We start from the raw sequence: 18,002 nt of genomic DNA, 5'->3' as shown, positions 1-18,002 counted from the left end.
TAGTTCATTGTTAATACTGTTAGTATAGTTGTGAGTTAGTGTATATAGTTTAAGAGGATCGGGGTGTTCGGCCCTTCTCTCCCCGGCATCCCGGGGCCGATTGCCCTTCACCGGGCTTCAAACCCTGTGCGATCTGCCGTCGCCCGATGCCACAAGAGATCTGCAGACTCCTGTTTAAAGTGCCTCGGCGAGAGCCATCTATCAGAACAGGTGCCATATCTGTAAGGCATTCAACCCGCGGACCAGAAAGAGAGGGACTCTCGCCTAAAACAAAACTTTGATGGAGGCAGCTCTAATCCTCCGTCCTCGCAACGTTACCGGCACCGGGGAACAGTGCTTCGTCTGCCGGCATCGGCGAAGAACACCGTCGGCACCCTCCCGTCACCGGCCAGTCTCCAGACTTGGCACGCTCCCTCTCCCGAGGAGCAAGAGACTCAAGGCCTGCGGTAACGCTCGGTCAGCGCGCAGTTCGAGCGGCAGCTCCGGGTCCGGATCGCCCGGCACCGCACAGCCGCGCACCGCCTGCCTCGGCACCGTTGATTCCGGCCTCCCGGAGCGTCAGAGTCCGTGCCGCTAGCTCCCGCACGTGCCGTGGTACAGCTCAATCGCCCGGAACTACGCTGAGACCTACTCCAAGATCGGGTACCCAGACTGTCGCTTATATCTTACAGACGAGCCTGAGCTGCCCCACCCCAGCACGGCCGTGGCGTGGTTATCAGTCGCTAGGCAAGCCTCCAGGTGCACCACCGTCTCCGGCACCAAGGACCCCGCCGATCTCTTTCGGGATCACCGTTGAACGTCCCGGCTCCGGCACGTGCCGGATGCGGGAACGTTCACGGAGTCCCGAAAGATCGGCGGGGTCCTTGGTGCCCGGAGACGGTGGTGCACCATGCAGGCTTGCCTAGCGACTGAAACCCGCCACGGCGCGCTGCTGGGTGGGGGCAGCTCTAGGCTCCTGTAAGATAGCGACAGCGGGTACCGCGATCTTGGAGTAGGTCTCAGGCGTAGTTCCGGACCGATTGAGCTGTACCACGCACGTGCCGGGTAGCTAGGCGGCACGGACTCTGACGCCCGGGAGGCCGGAATCAACGGTGCCGAGGAGGCGGTGCCGGGCTGCTGGCGGATGCCGGGCCGATCCGGACCGGAGCTGCCGCTCGAACTGCGCGCTGACCCGAGCGTTACCGCAGAGCCTTGATCTCTTGCTCCTTCGGGAGCAGGGAGCCGTGCCAAGCTGGAGACTGGCCGGTGACGGGAGGGTGCCGAGGTGTTCTTCGCCGATGCCGAGCGACGAGCACTGGTTCCCCGGTGCCGTAACGTTGCGAGGACGGAGGATTAGAGCTGCCTCCATCCAAATTTTTTTAGGCGAGAGTCCCTCTCTTTTCTGGTCCGGGGTTGAATGCCTTACAGATATGGCACCTGTTCTGATAGATGGCTCTCGCCGAGGCACTTTAAACAGGAGTCTGCAGATCTCTTGTGGCATCGGGCGACGGCAGATCGCACAGGGTTTGAAGCCCGGTGAAGGGCAATCGGCCCCGGGATGCCGGGGAGAGAAGGGCCGAACACCCCGATCCTCTTAAACTATATACACTAACTCACAACTATACTAACAGTATTAACAATGAACTAGAGAAAAACTATGTACCTAAAAAGCTAAAGAATCGAGGCCGCTAGGGTAGGTGGAGGTCAGCTATGCCGCGCTCCACTGTTCCAACGACCGACACGGGCGGTAAGAAGGAACTGAGGAGCGGGCGGGCCAGCAGGGGTATATATTAGGCGCCATACCGGCGTCACTCCAGGCGGCGACCTGCCGGCCCACTGAGTGTTGCTAGGGTAAAAGTTTCTCCGACGAACGTGCACGCAGCGCGCGCACACCTAACTGGAATGGATATGAGCAAGCACTCGAAGAAGAACATCACTATATGTGTATACATGCTGTCAATCTCTTTCTTTCACTCAGTACTTAAAAAGAATAGTAAGTCTGCTGCCTATTTTTCAACACTGATCAGAGTACTAATGACCTCTCTAGAACTGTCTACTGATCTGTACTAAAGACTGTATGTTTCTGTGCAAGAATGGAGTGGTTTAGAACTCCTAGATTTATTGTAATGGGACAGAATACATAGAAATATAAATAGACGAGGTCAAATGGGACTTCCTTATAAAACTCTATATGTAAATAATATAACAAATACTAAACTATTTGCAGATGAGTTCAGGGGAAACTGAATAAAATAATATTGTCAAGGTAAAAATAACAAGAACAAAATGCTTACTTGTCAGATGACTTACAGCACAGTATAATAAACGATATTCCAACTTCCAAGAAAGATTTAGCAGGGACAAGTTTGCATCCAAGTAGTGCATTGACAGTCAACCCATATGGATAGATTAAGTGCCAAATTACTTTGGAAAGCAGAGTCAAGCATAGGGATTAAGTAAAATATAATTTATATTCTAGCCCTAATGGCATCAAAATCTGAATTCACTTAAAACTGCAGTAATCAGATCATCAACAATAGGCTGGTTCAGCTCAGTACTGAGTACAGACATGAATTTTTATTGAATTTAAATTTAGATAAAAGTTATTTACACATCCAAGTAAAGTTTTTACCTGCACAGGTTTCATTTGATTCATCTTCATGATTTCCACAATCATTAGCTCCATCGCAAAGCCACCTCTTGGGGATGCAGCGGTTATTCTGGCACTTAAATTGATCATCAGGACAGCTATGATTGACTAGGAAAAAAATATTACTTTCTCCTAAGCCTTTTATCAAAAAGAAACTGCTGAAAACATGACTATATTAAGTTTCACTCATTGAAAAACTAGAGATACAATTAATATGATTACCCCATAATTTATAATCTTCATAGCTCAGAACTGTATTGCAAACAGGAAAAGTCGAGTCACAGTTAAACAGTTGCTGAAGTATTTCAGATATAATAATACAAAATCTGGAAACTCTATTAAAATAAAATGAGTTATACAAGCGTAAACAGGTATCAGTGAGAGAAGAATAAGGTCCATAAGATTGTATAGTCTTTATAGGAATGGATGGCTACATATTGTAGGTAAATACTCAGCTCCACGAAGTCAATGATAAAACTCCTAGTGACTTCAGAGGGGTCAGATTTCACCTTGCATTTTTCATAAACATTATAAGTAAGAGCCTTAACTGGCATAACTCAGCATAACCCCATTGTCACGATGACAATTTACATCAGCTAAGGATCTGACCACCCAACTACAATGATATGTTAGCATTTTCGTTAAAGGTTAAAGGACTTTGAGAGCCTCAAATGAAAACCACTATCTAAATTTAAAGAATTACTATTATGAACTCATATTTTCAGAAGTTTATACTAAAGTAATATCATAAGCCAGCATTTAACTTCTCAAATTTTGAGTATTCATTCATATTTTAGTGTTCTAACAATGTAAAAAAGATTATTAAGATAGTTGCAATTCTATGACTTAAAATGTTAATTTGTCTCATATACCATGAAGTAGCCTAATCAATGTTGGCACATTATTAGAAAAAAAGAATTAAGCTGCAAAAATAATAAGCCTTACACATTGTTTATTGTGCTTATCTTCCCCATATTTAATATAGAATTCATTATATAATTATTTGAGATGATGTGTTCACACTAATTATCTGAGCATATACATATATATATATATTTATCACAGTGCAATGCTTATCAACCAACAATAAACATTTTAAAGGAAATTCATAACACAAACAATAACAATAAAGAAAAAAATTAAGGATGTCAGACAAACATATAAAAGCAATACATTTCACAGTTAAGGGTTAAACCTCCAGTAGCTAGACACAGCCGGGTGCCATCTTAAATGTTAACCTATTATGTTCATTGTACGCAAGAACTGGAGGCTAAGTCTTTAACTGAATTTGCATGCTTTTGTGTATTTATCTCACATCTTTAAAATTCTCTTAAAGCCATTTTTGTGCATATTAGTCCCAGTTAAGTGAGAAAATGAATGACACTAATACAAAAGTATATTTAAGCGAAAAAAATATCGGCGCCTGCTACTGCACTTGAAGCCAACAGGAGTTTTGTGTCGGTAAGGAGTCCGTGAGTATGCCTTTAGTAGGCTCTGGATGAGGCCTGTGGTGAACTTCCTTCTCTAGTTCTGTCTAAAATACAACTGAAGGGCTCAATTCACCAAGCCCTGTTGACTTCAACGTTGCGTGTGTAGAGAGGTTGCAGGATCAGACCCTTTCCCCATATCTATTTCCTCAAATAAGGATTCATCTAAAATTTTCAGCAACAACATAAATACTACCGAGGGTTTTTATCCAAAGCCTATTGAAACTGACAGGAAAATTCTCATTTACTTCAGTGTGCTTTGAACTGTCCTAAACTAGGATGGGAGGCTTTGGTATATAAATATGTTTTTAACATTTTTTATAGTTCAGCTTTGGCAAACATAAAATAATTTTAAAAGGCCATATGCTTAAAATCAGATCTTTTAGTTTCAAAGATTAAAATCATAGTTTAGTTTTAGACTCTCTTAGGGAACGAAAGAGTACAATAATTCACTAAAGTGAAGCCATCCAAGGACTTACACTGTAAAAGGTAATGCAAAGTGGCAATCATATGGATCTGTTACTTGTAATCATACAGGCAGTTCAATTTTGTACAAATAACCCTTGAGATAGCAGATCCTGAAAGAACTATAGATAAGGAATGGCAGTAATCTAGTTTACCAGATACTGTAAGCGGCAGGGGAAAGCAGTTTTGCAATGCTTTTGAAATGATAAAAAGTAAACTTTGCTGGACTGCAAACATAGGGAAACATAAAACTGTGGTTCCTACTAGGTATGAAATTAGTCAAGATCTAAAAGTCATGAGAGCCAATGTTATTGCTTCTACGTGATTCTGAGAACTAACAAATAAGCCCTCAGTTTTCCCTGAATCTAACTGCAACTACAGACACTGTAACCAAGATGTAACATTAGTAAAAGCACGGAATGAGCTAAAAATTACTTTTTAAACCACTTAAAATTAATTATAAATAGAAGAATATATTGATAAATAGATGAAAGTTATACTTTCCTTTGGTTAAAAAAAACTGACTACTGCTGAAAGTTTGGGAGCTTGATATTTTATTTCTGATTTAAATTACATAAAATATTTTTATCATGGAACTGTTCTTAAAAAAGCAGAGGTGAGGTACACTGCATTACCTGCATTACAGGTGCAACCACCACTGGGGACAAGTAATAGACCCCACACTACATGAGAGTTGTGTGATGGGATACCTCAGACGTCTTTTCCTTTAAAAAGTAAAGGAGCAGATCCTCAGCTGGTGTACATCAATGTAGTTCCATTCAAATCATTAGAGCTATGCCAATTTTCACAGGCTGAAGACTTGGCCCAAAATGTAAGTTCTGGACTAAAATTCAGTCCCTTACTCCTCAGACTGGCAAGGAGCAAGGACCAGATTTTTAAAGAGTTTTAGGTCCCTAAAAAGAAACAGCTAGACATCCAATGGGATTGTCAAAAGCACCTAAGCAGGTTAAGTGTCTAACTCCCATTAAAATCAATGGAAATCAGGAGTGTATCCTGCTTATGCACTTTTGTAAATCCCCAAGAAATCATGTGGACCTCTCACTTCTTCTTCTCCGGGCTCTCTTTGATCAACTGAACAGTAGCAAAAATGTACTTCAGTGGAACCTGTTTCCATCCCTCCTGCCTGGAGAGACATTTGCCATAGTTAGAACATTTTATGGAATGGGTGAGTAGAAAGGAGATCCTAGGGAGCACTTGGGAGAAGGATTATACTAAATAATATGTTACACACTGTTGTGTATAGCTTTCAAAACAAAAAAATGGTCTTTGTCATCAATACATATGGTTAAGAAAAGTATGAATGATTGCAAAATCTGAATTCAACTTCAACGGCATGAGGGTTTTGGTTTTTTTATTTTTATTTTTAGCATTTCTTTCAAGTGTTGGTGGAACTTGATGCATCAAGATTATCATTAAATCCACTCTCTTTACTCATGTGAGCGGCAAGAAAGCAAATGGTAATAACACTTGGTTCTATATGGCATTTATCATCCCTAGATCTTAAGTAAGCAGGATGTGGCTCCTGCTCAGATATGAGCAAATATATTTACTTATTGTGTATCACATAAAAGCACAAGCCATGGAAACACCCATTAGAGGGAGACAAGGAGGAGGGAAGCTGTATGTAGTCACGTTATGAGAAGTGAATGTGGGATTTCATGTATACTTCTGTTTACAAGCATTGGCCTGCTCTTGATGAGAATGGCTTTGTGTTAATTGCTATCTTTTATAACTTAACAATTAGAATTTTTTTAAAAGATATATTCTAGACTATAGTTCCCCTTGTGGAGTGTCCAGCAGTTTTATTCTGTCATGGAGAGGGAGCTTCCTCCCCCTTTTCAAAGTACAGGCCGGGGAGTCAGCGCCCAGAAACTGTGGATCTCAGAGGCTATGGTTATTCTGATGCGTGTGCACACTCACTACTTTACATTTTCCTGGCACTCTGTGGCTCTCCATCTCAATATGGCTCAGGTGCAAAACCGACAATGTGTAATGTGGTATGGAAATGCTTGGGGGATTGTGTTCCATACTTTAAATGATAATACTATCCCCTATGGGTGCCCTCTCACAACCTCCAATTCTGCCATGATTTACCAGGAAGAGCGGAGAGCACTACAAAATTCACATTTACACAGATCTAGTGGTACACAAACCCTACATAGGAGGTGGAAACCAACAGCTATCCTAGTCCACAGACACTGCAGTTGCCTGGCCTTCCTATGGTAGTTTATGCAAATTCACTTTGTTACTAGTTCAAATTTAATAATAGAATGAGACACAAGTAGAGAGCACAGGTAGTCATAAGTAGTTCCTGCCTTCCACTCCAACATGTAAAAAGGATAAATGCAGGACAAGAACCAGATAAACTCCCAGACAATGGAATGGGGGAATCAGAACCTAAGGAAACATCTCTTCTCCCAAGAGTACTGATGACCATCCAAGTAAACACTGTGTGACAGGAACATCATAGGTGTTTGGAGGGAATACCAGGCAGAGCTCAATGACCCAGGTGGCAGCTGCTCTATAAGTTACTGATCCCCTAACAAGCCTACTGAATATCCTGTTGAAATGCCAGCAAGTACTGATGGTGCTAGGTTCAGCATTAATGCCTCTTCTGCAGTTTCTATATTCTCAGCAAATTATTTACCACTACAGGGGAAGGAGTCAATGGTAGCATGGTCATGTGCAGGCCATACTGCCAAAGGGCAGTAAGGGACCTGTAAACTAAATAAAGTGGCAAATCTTCCAGCTAAATTGACCAAGATCCAGTGCATAGGGAAGTGGCTCCCCATCGATCACTGGGATCTCCATGGTAGTCGTGGTCTGCAAATCCATACCAAGCCCCAGAAGGAGTGAATTCTAGCATTTTCTGCAGTTTCCAAATCATGGAAATATTTCTCCACCCCCTCCCCCGATTTTATGAAGTTTCATGCAGGTGGGAACCCAAAATGTCAAGTGCGCTGTTTAGAAGCCAACATTTCTAAGTGTGAAACTCCCATTAAAACTTATCTAATTTAGAGTTTGTTTTTCATTTCATTTCTGCAATTACACGAAACATGTTTAAAAGAGGAGCAACTAAGGGCCCGGTCCTGCAGTCCCTGATTAGGTTATGTTGCCCTAGATTTGAGGTGTTTGTATATCCCAGAATGTGATCAAACTAATTGGAACCATACTGTGTCCATTCAGCCATCCTGAAGTATAGAAATAGAACACCATATAGTTAAGGGTTAATTTGGAGACAGGAGCAGGACCTTTCACAAGGTCAAAACTAGCTACACTTTCTGCTAATCAGAATGGGAAGAGGGGACAAACAAACAAATAAATAAGACTGAAAAACCTTGGTGGTTGGAAAACCTTGAGTCTAGATGTCTCTGATGTTAAAAGTTTATTGAAAGTTAGAAAAGTGATGATAAAGTAGGGTCATTATGACCTATCTGTTTTGTAGAACTTAGCTATTAAAGATTAGCTCAGGGGTCGGCAGTCTCTGGCATGCAGCTCGCCAGGTTAAGCACTCTGGTGGGCTGGGCCAGTTTGTTTACCTGCCGTGTTGGTAGATTCGGCCGACCGCGGCTCCCACTGGCCACGATTTACCATCCCAGGCCAATGGGGGCAGCGGGAAGCAGTGTGGGCTGAGGGATATGCTGGCTGCGGCTGCCCAACACCCCTATTGGCTTGAGACGGCGAACCGCAGCCAGTGGGAACCGCAGTCAGCCGAACCCGCTGATGCAGAAGGTAAACAAACTGGCCCAGCCCGCCAGGGTGTTTACTCCGGCAAGCCGTGTGCCAGAGGTTGCTGACCCCTGTTATATTCTCTCCTTGTGTAAATGAGCAGAGCTCCACTGACTTCACGTGCAGAGAGGCATGCTAAGCACCAACTTGAACCCTGTTTTAACAAGTGTCAGTCTCTCTTCCCTTCAGTTCCCCTCTGTCACCCACCCATTCATTATGATGAGAGTTTTATTGGGCAGATAAACATGTCTGAAAACACACAGTATTTAGAATTATAAAAATAATTGCAGGTATACCTTTAACTGCTTAGCAACCTTTTATACTTGTATTTCTAAAGAAGTTTTCATTGACATTAATGCAAAGTGAATACATGTGTGCAACCCTTTATTACCAGATCATTTTAGAAACACACTGTAGGGAAAGCTTCATTAGTGATCTTAGTAATAAAGGTTTCAAAATCTGATAATTCTTATTCAGCAATTTAGTGTATAAGTGCGACTAGAGACCAAATTGCTGATCTCCTCCAGCTGATAAAATTAAAATTCGAAAAGCACTAAACACATTTTTTTAAATTGTCTAATATAACAAACAAAATCCATTTAAAAATATTTTTTTAGAAATGCTAATTCACTTTTATTTACACAAATTCTATCAAGAGTTTCCTTCCATATCACCCAATTGTTCTGTTTATAATTACAGCAAATTCAGACTAAGCCAAAAACATGTTTAATTACTATAGAAACTGCTTCAAGAGGATTATTTTTAACATATTTTTGCTAATAAGCTACATGATATGCACAGATTTGGGAACAAGTTCAAATTCATTTATAAATGTGTAAATATGAGTAACTCCAAAGAAGTAAAGGGAGTTAGTTGTTCTAACCTAGCATCAATTTACATAAAATAAGAAATTAGCATGTTGTACACACATATTTTACCTCACGGAATTATTAATAGATGTACACTTTACTGTAATTTAAGAGCTCTTGGTCTTAGAATAAGGAAGGCTATGAAAATCTCAAATTATAGCAAATATACAGCATTGTGTTATAGGCGTCTTCTACAGTACACAGTATAGCTAAAGTAAAGTAGTCTTTAAGAATACTGTATGTCAACTGTAGATTTATTTTGGAGGATGTACTAATTGCAAAGTGGAAGTAAATTAAGGGAAATTTACTGACGAGAAAATGAGCAACTAGCTATAGTGCTGATACAAAGGTATGTAATTCGTACAAACCACATCAGTGTCAGATAATCCAAGCTACCTGGCTTTGCCAGTGTAAATGATGATTGATGACTGGTTAAGCTGTTCTTGAGCATTTTTAATGCATATATATGTGTTTTCCCATGGTAAGAACAAGGAACTGGGACTCAGGATTCATGTTGTGAGATCCTTCCTTATACTCTAGCCACTTTATGCAAAATAATGGGACCAGAACAGTGTAAATGGACCTTAATAGTCCCATATCCAGCCACAGGAAGATTCCAATGGTGCAAGAACTGTTGAAAACAGCCATAAGTCTGCCTCCCGTCTGGCTTGCGGGAAGTGTTGGGTGGCAGCTGCAGCACACAACATCGCAGAGATTCTGTCCGGCATTGATGTCACTAGGGAGGCTGCTGTAATTTAGACAGACTTTCTGGACTGTCTAAATTGCACCAGTCTCTGGAGCAGCCCAGCATCCAGAAGTTTCAAAGGTAGTTTAGATCCACCTTAACACTCCTCCCTGTTGGCTGCAAGTTAGAGGTGTATCACAGAATCTCACCCTAGATTCTGTTCCTTGCTCTATCCTGACTTACTATGTGGCAAGGAACAATTCACTTATCTGTGCTACAGTTTACTTATTTATTTACTTAAAATTTAAATAATATTTGCCTAGTTCATAGGGGTGTTGCAAGGTTTAATAAGTGCTTCTTAAGAACTCATTTCCTCACATGAAAGGAGGCATGATGTAAGACTGCTATAGTAATAATTATTTTCATTAACAAGCATCCAAGCATTCATGTTCCAACACTTATTTTACTGTAAGATGTGGGCCAGTGTGAAGAAAACCCCACTCTTCTTGCATGCATTTCAGTCCTCATACTTCGTCTCTACCATATACTGAGCAGTGAAGCTGTAAAGCAGCGACAGTCAGACTGAGGCTTGCGAACCGAAAATGGCTCTTTAAGTTGTCTCCAGCAGCTCTTTGCAGCATAATATAAAAACACTGTGTGATTTAATTAGTAACCAATCTAAATTAGTAACCAATCAGGATGTTTTTACTATGTTATTAACCAATTTGAATTGAAAAATAATAATACTTAGTCATTTTGCTGTGAGAATGATTTATATATATATAATAGTAAATGAAACAATGAATTCACACTTTTGTGGCTCTTTAGGGTAATAGTAATCACTAATTTGCCTCCTGAACCACTGAGGTCTGAGTATCACTGCTGTAGAGTATCTTGTTCCAAACCTACGTCTGTTTTCTTGGACCCTCTTCAAGATACCATTGCCAAAAAGCAGTGAACTGTTTAAGGAACCTTCTGCACAGTAATTCTGTCTTTAGAGTATTTAAATTGATTCTCCTCCTTTTTTTCAAGCAAAGATCCAGTGTATGCCCCTGGTCCACCATCCGGCAGTTTGGAATGGCACCAAGTGCAAATGATATGAAAATGGACACTTTTAGAGCACCAGAATTAATACCGCTACAACCATTGGCATAAGCAGACCACAGAGGAGGTATCTCGTATTACACTATGAAACAAATATGCTCCTGTTTACTACACGTGTGGAATAAGAGATGCGATTAAACAGAAAAAGAAAGTAAATTATTTGCATAAATTATTCAATGACTGCTGCTTCAGTCTTATTCCCCTCAGACCTTAGTATTTAGCACAAACTCACAGTATCATGTCGACAATTTTAAAAATGAAAACAAAACATGAAATGCAATTTTAAAATTATTTAGAGAAATACATACAGCAAATTTCTGAATGCTCATCACTGGCATCCAAACAATCATCATCTCCATCACACCGCCAGCGGTCCTGGATACAGCGCTTGTTGTTACACTGAAATTCTCCAGGTTTGCACAACTGAGGTAACGCTTCTCCAGGATTAACTAGAAAAAAATCCAAGTCGTGTGTGTATTTTTAAGCTTGATAAAAAAATGCAATATTACTTGGACATAAGCAGATATGAATTCTTCTTCACGCTGTATCTCTTAAGAACATTCCGTTCTTAGTAAGCTTTATATATTCACACTAATTCCATCCTACAGTAGGATGTATATCCACATTTATGGCTGATGTACTTAATGTATTTTTAATAAACAAGTGCACACTCAGATTACATTATCACCCAGGAAAACGTCTACAAGTTCAGAAGACAAAACAGGCACAGAACTCATCATGAAATCATTGTTTTCATAATGACTTGTAAAATATGCTGATGCCACCTCAAAAGCTAGTAAAAAAACCATATACAACAGGACAAATACGCTCTCAGTCATACAGGTCAGATCATGATAACCTAAGGCCCAATTTTGTGTCCAAAGGCATAGCCCAAGCACTTGGATTGTGTAATGAAGATTTCCTTTGGACAAATGGGGTGTAAAGATACTTGAGCACATTAGAGGTTATCAGGTTCTTGCTGATAACATGGCTGATCTGGGCATAGTTATATAAGGACCGGGGAAGCTATTATAGAGAAGGGTGTGTCTTTTCTCCTCCCATGTGTAAAGGCTGGAAAGGCCTCAAGTGGTTAATACCCAGTAGTTTGAGTTGATAAGTTGTAGCTTTGAGTTTTGTTTCTGGAAATAAAGCAAGCCCTGAGGAAAGTGATATGAAGTGACCTATAACTCGGATTTTATTTTTCATTCTCCATCTGAAGAGTCAAACACTGTGTTACAGCAGAAAAAAACCCTTTGCAACATTGTTCTTCTCTTCCCGGACCCCTCATATGTCTCTGCATAGGGGATCCATGGGGTTCAAGCTGTGTGGCTGATTAGGGAGAAGCCAACAGACAGAGGCAGGAGAACTGCAGAGGTGATAAAATGATTCACACTTTAACAGTACCGATCATCATTAATTTACCCACATTATTCCTCTGCATTTTGGAGCCTCAACAAAGTGGAAGTCTTATGGACAGTGTTTTGTTTGAAACTTCCTTGCAGCATGACTCCTAGAGGAGTTGCCCCTGGCAGAAGTTAATTTGTTGGCAGTAGGTCTCCATTTCATAGTATAATAGAAACTCTACAAGGGAAACCTCATGTAACCTCTGCATTAGGGAAAATCTGGATTTCACTTTCTTATACCATTATTATGATCTTCTGTACTTCACAGGCCAACTCTCACTCTCATATTGCTCACACAAAATTCACATTGACTTCACTGTGAGTTTCAGTTTTGAATGAGCAATGTGAGTCACACTAGCTCTTTGTATGCACTGGTACTCATCTGCCTATGTTTTCAAACTTTGCTTAATATTTATGTTCCAAGAATATACATATACCCTGGATAGTGTTAATAAAAATTAAGCTGTTAATTGAAAATATGAGTAAAGCATAAATTAATGAGACATTCTTGTTTTGTACAGCTATAGCTAAAGTAGTTCAGGAATGTTCAATAAAATGGACATAAGATTTAATATAAGTAAAATTAATCATATGTTCTTAGAAAAAAATTGGCATATTCTGTAATTGTTCCAAAATACTAAAGCTAGAAATTTGCAACATTACCAATATTACATTGGTGAATTAATATTTTTTGAGTGGCAAGTTTAATTTTGTTACAAGCTGACGTATTTTTTAGCAGTATTTTAATAAAGACATCCAGAGAATGGTTAAGCTATTCAGAGATTGGTGCATCTTCCATCCCTTTTCTTGTCTTACATATAAAGTGTCAGTTTCAATTTTTCACAGTTTCAACTTGAGGATTTGCTATGCTTGATTTCTCCTCAAGATATTTACTTCAGTGAATGTCATGGAAGCCAGTTAATATGCTTTTATTATTACTTTTATTGTGATGCCCCGTGAAATGTAACAAAAAATCTTTGGAAGTATCAGAGTATCCTATTATATTAGACACTATGGAATATTTTCAAATGCATTTAACTTCAAATATTGCACATTTAATAGTTTTGTTTCACTCTTCAAGTTTTAACTATCTGTGCACAATTAGAAAATTTATTCAATTAATAGTTATTTGTCCAACGTAAAATTGCTGAATAGCAATAAAGTCGCTAGGAAATTTTTTTTTTAATTTTCAGATTTGAATTTATCTCTCCCATAACAGTAATATATATCCAGATATTCTTCAAGAAAATCTTACTCATGCACACTGTACTGTTTTCCTCTAGGAGCTGATGATCAGCACAGGCACAAACTCTGCCTCCAGGAATGGCTAAACAAAGAGTGCTGCAGCCTCCATTATTTACACGACATGCATTGTCACCTGCAATTAAAAAAAAAAAAGTAATCAACACATAATAGCACAAAATCCATGCTGTAACTAGAGAGCATGTAGAAAATGAACTGAGATCTGCTTTTATGTACAAAGAAACATGTTATTGTGGAAGCTCTTCTGCTGTTATTGTCTATATCTGCAGGTTATACAACAACAATTATATCATCAGTTCATAAACGTTATCGCTCACTCTTTAATAAATATTAGCATTTTTATAGGACACAGACACATGAGTTCAAAAATTAAAATGAACTTCATTATTTTTAAATAGACAATAACATAAAATGAAAAAATCTAAGCTATATTGGCAGCTAAGACCCAAGTGCAAAAATGTGACTACAATGACAGACTAGGTTATTATATCCCAGGCCTGAGAGGCTGGAAGTGTTATGTGGAGAATAATGAGGAAAATGCATAATATAAAATAATTCTATCAACAGTAAATATTTAACTCAAATGCACAAACTATCACTATAGTCTGGCACTCAGACTGACTGACCCAGAGTAGACTAGGATCCTTTTCATCATTCTCAAATCTAAATTTAATTTGGCACGCTTACAAAAGCATAGAAATGAAAAAAAAGTGAAAGCTAGACAGGCCAATGAGTCTGCATAAACTCTTTAACATCACTTAACTTCTGAACTCAGAGGCAATCAAGCTTGGTTCGTACTGTTCCCTCCAACAAGGACTGTCACCTTTAAAAAAGCAGTTTCCAGCTATGGCTATGGTTTTCCTGCTACTACTGCATGATCTACGTTCCAAATATGTAATACTTTTTATTATTGTTTGGCTTTTTATCTAAGAGAGAGTTCACCATTTTCATGTGCCAAAATTAATTACACCTTTAGTTTGAAAACTGAAAAACTAAAGAAATAAAAAAAGTCAATAAATTCATAATGGAGAATAAATCAGAAAGGAAATGCCGAAATATATCAGGATATACTCTTCAGTGTTGTGAATGAGAGTTAAGCTTATACTAATGTGAGTTATGCTCATAATTTGCTACTGCCTATGAATTTTAAATTCTGAAGAACAAATTACTATTATGCCAGAATTTTATGCCACTGTCATATGAAAAAGCAGAAACTGACAAGTTACTTTCTGTCCTGTCATGAAGTGACATTACACAGAAAATCACTATAATAATTTCATAAGCTTAGTTAGAATTAGACTGAAACAGTTCTAGGTCTTGGTCCTATATTCCTCACGCACTCAGAACATACACTGAGATCGATGTGAGTGTTTGAGGAATGAAAAAAAAAATCAGATCCCACTTTATTTATTTATTTTAAAGTACGGAGAATATTAAGAAAAGGGAAATTTTTGCTTGAGGGCTTTTATCATCTGCCAATGCTTGCTCCATCCCCTCTAACCACCAGCTCAACTCTCCGACATACTCTGTTACAAGGGTCTGATTCAAAGCCATTGAAGCCAGTCTTAAGTATTTCAGTAGGCTTTGAGTCAGACCCTAATTACTTGGTCATGCACTGCCATTGTCATCTGACTGCTGCTCCTCAAGTAATGCTAGATTTCAGATGCTGCTGGTAATGAACCATGGTTAGAGAGACCATAACCAATGATCCAAGTCTGCAGAAATCTTGTAATAGATTTCCAAATCTTCCACTTCTTGAGTCCACTATTAGCAAAATTCCACTAAATAAGGGCACATCCAGTGAGTGTTAATAAACTAAATAGTGTTTAACAAGGTGTGAAATGTTCAACAGTGGTTTTCCAAAAAATTTTGTATCAGATACAAACAATGAAAAAATAATAAAATCCAGAACATATTTTATTTGTTTATTCTTATTTAGAATATTTTTTTTCAACTTAAGTCATTTTAGATTTGGTAAATCATCTCCTCTTTTAATGATGACAGCTAGTTAATTGGGAGCAGCCTTTCCACCAAAATATACTATCACTGGATGGTGTTCCGCTTATGTGCAGTGAGGATGGATGAAGCATACATGGCAACAAACCATGTCCACCCCACTCCATTTCCACAGTTTAAATTTCTCATGAATGATTATTATGTATCCAAAGTGCAACAGCTTCAATAGGAGAGATTGATGGAGCCCCACATCAGAATACCCCATAGCTCAGAGGATAGGGCATTCCAATGACCAGGGGCCTGCCCAGGGAGGGAGCAAGCAGGGTCACCCCCCACTCCTAGAACAGGGAAGCAGCAGCAGGTGGCTGGCTGCCAGATGAGCTCCTCTCCCCTCCACCCCCAGAGTTATAGACTGCTGCTTTTCTTCCCCTGCTGCTGGAGTCCCATGTGTTGTCTCTGCCTCAACGCTCTGCCTCACCTCAGTGGGCAGTCTGCAAAGTTGGTTGGCCAGGCCATAGGTGCTGAGTTTTTAATCTGCAGCAGGGTGCTCTGTCGTTGGCTCTGCCCAAGCCAGGCCCCCACCCCACTCCATCCCACTCCTTCCCCCAGTGCCCCACCCTGCCCTGTTTCTGCCCACCCCTGCTCTGCCCCCACCCCGCCTCTTTCCCACCCAGTTTCACCCGCTGCAGTCTTGCTTCTCCCCCTGCCCCTCTAGCACCTCCTCACACTGTGAAACAGCTGATCTGCGGAAGGCAGTTGGCATTGGAAAGGAGGGGGAAGCGCTGATCTGCAAGGCCTGCCAGCAGGCAAGAGGCACTGGGGGGAGAGGTGTTGATGGGGGGCTGCTGGTGAGTGCTAAGCACCCACAATTTTTCCAGTGGATGCTCCAGCTCCAGAGCACCCATGGAGTTGGTGCCTATGGCCTAGGCTTCCGCCTCCCTGCTCCCAGTCAGACTGCTGCCTTCTACCTAGGCTCCTGGCTCAGAGCTGGGCTAGTGCCTGGGCTCCCTATATACCACTCAGAGTCAGGATGCCCCTGGGTCCCTGGTCCCGGCTCCCAGACGGGCTGCTGCCTGGGTTTCCTACACCTGGCTCACCACTCTCAGCCAGACTGCTGCCGAGGCTTCCCACTTGGAGTCAGGCTGCCCCCAGGGTCCCTGCTCCCAGTCGGGCTGGTGCCTGGGCTCCCTGCTTTCCACCAGGAGCTCCATACTGGGATCTCAGGTATCTGCTGTGCTCCCTGGTGGGGCAGCTGCACTGCTCATGGTGGGGAGCAGGGATCCAAGGTGGAGGGGCAGACAGGTTCCCAGTGGGGAGCTGCTAGCCAGGGGGTAGCCAGGCTTCTGTCAGGGAGGTGCAAGTCTGGTCTTTCAGCCCCCTAACTCTTCCTCTTTTAAGTCAGTGGATGCTCTCCTGGTGAGGAGGTGCACCACAGACAGAAGAAGGGTTGTGTGGATGAGAACTACTGCAGTAATTACATACATTAGGTCCACTTAAGTTTGTGGTGTAGACATGCCTTAACTCTATGAGAGGGAAGGTGCGCAGGACACACCTCTTTTGTCAGAATCTCCCACTGGCTAATTTAGGAGGCTCCCATCTAGCACAATAGCTTTTGCAAATCTCGTTCTAAGGTGCTTATTCCTCCCCATGCGTTGTACAGGGATCCTAAGCACCTAACTCAGGCTCTGTGAATCCCACTGTAGTTCCAGTGATTTTCCAGGAGCTTGCTATGCTTAAGTCCCTTTGTGGATTTGGGTCTATGAGACTTAGGAGCCTAAGTACCATTTTCAAAAGTGACTTAATGCCAGATTTTTAAGGTGTTTAGTCACCTAAAGATGTATGGAATTGTCAAAAGCACCTAGCCAATTAATTCTCAACCTAGCCAAGTAACTCTCAACTTTTAGGTGTCTAAATTGTCTTTACAATTTGGCTGTTAGGCTTCAAAATTTTACCTCTAGATTTTTTCCCTGCCTGGACAACCCTGATTCATCTTTCCTGAAAACTAATGGGTACTATACCCCATTAAGAGAATTTATTTTATGTCTTAACAAGCTTGTTTAAGATACGCAATATCTCACATATATTAGAATGCAGGGTAGCAGATGTCTTGATATTTATGCATATGTGGGGGTAGAGGGCCAGAGAGAAGCGCAAATAGTGAAAACAAGAAGCAGAAACACATTGTGAAATCTTCAATCTTCATTCAGGAAACCACACTATATTTTGTCCAAATTATTGCTCATTAGAGGTTGCAATTACTGCCAATTGCAAAGATGTAGAACCATAGGGAGCTGTTTATGTTCAGAGATTAAGTCAGCATGTAGGAAGAATATTCAATTGGGCTAGATTCACAAAGGGGGCTTAAGTGTTACACTGTCTAACCCCTAGGTG

At 40.8% G+C, this 18,002-nt stretch overlaps 1 protein-coding gene across 1 annotated transcript in view; it reads right to left on the bottom strand.

Moving 5' to 3' along the window:
- The window catches only part of LRP1B (LDL receptor related protein 1B), a 1,355,016-nt gene that overhangs the window by 526,040 nt on the left and 810,974 nt on the right, over positions 1–18,002 (bottom strand). The window contains 3 exon segments of the mRNA XM_075069829.1: positions 2,612–2,737; positions 11,298–11,438; positions 13,648–13,770. Of these exon segments, the coding sequence (XP_074925930.1) occupies positions 2,612–2,737; positions 11,298–11,438; positions 13,648–13,770 (390 nt within the window).

The sequence above is a fragment of the Chelonoidis abingdonii genome, chromosome 10 (assembly GCF_003597395.2).
Source record: "Chelonoidis abingdonii isolate Lonesome George chromosome 10, CheloAbing_2.0, whole genome shotgun sequence".
NCBI classification, from domain to species: domain Eukaryota; kingdom Metazoa; phylum Chordata; order Testudines; family Testudinidae; genus Chelonoidis; species Chelonoidis abingdonii.
This window is presented reverse-complemented; position numbering and strand designations above follow the sequence as displayed.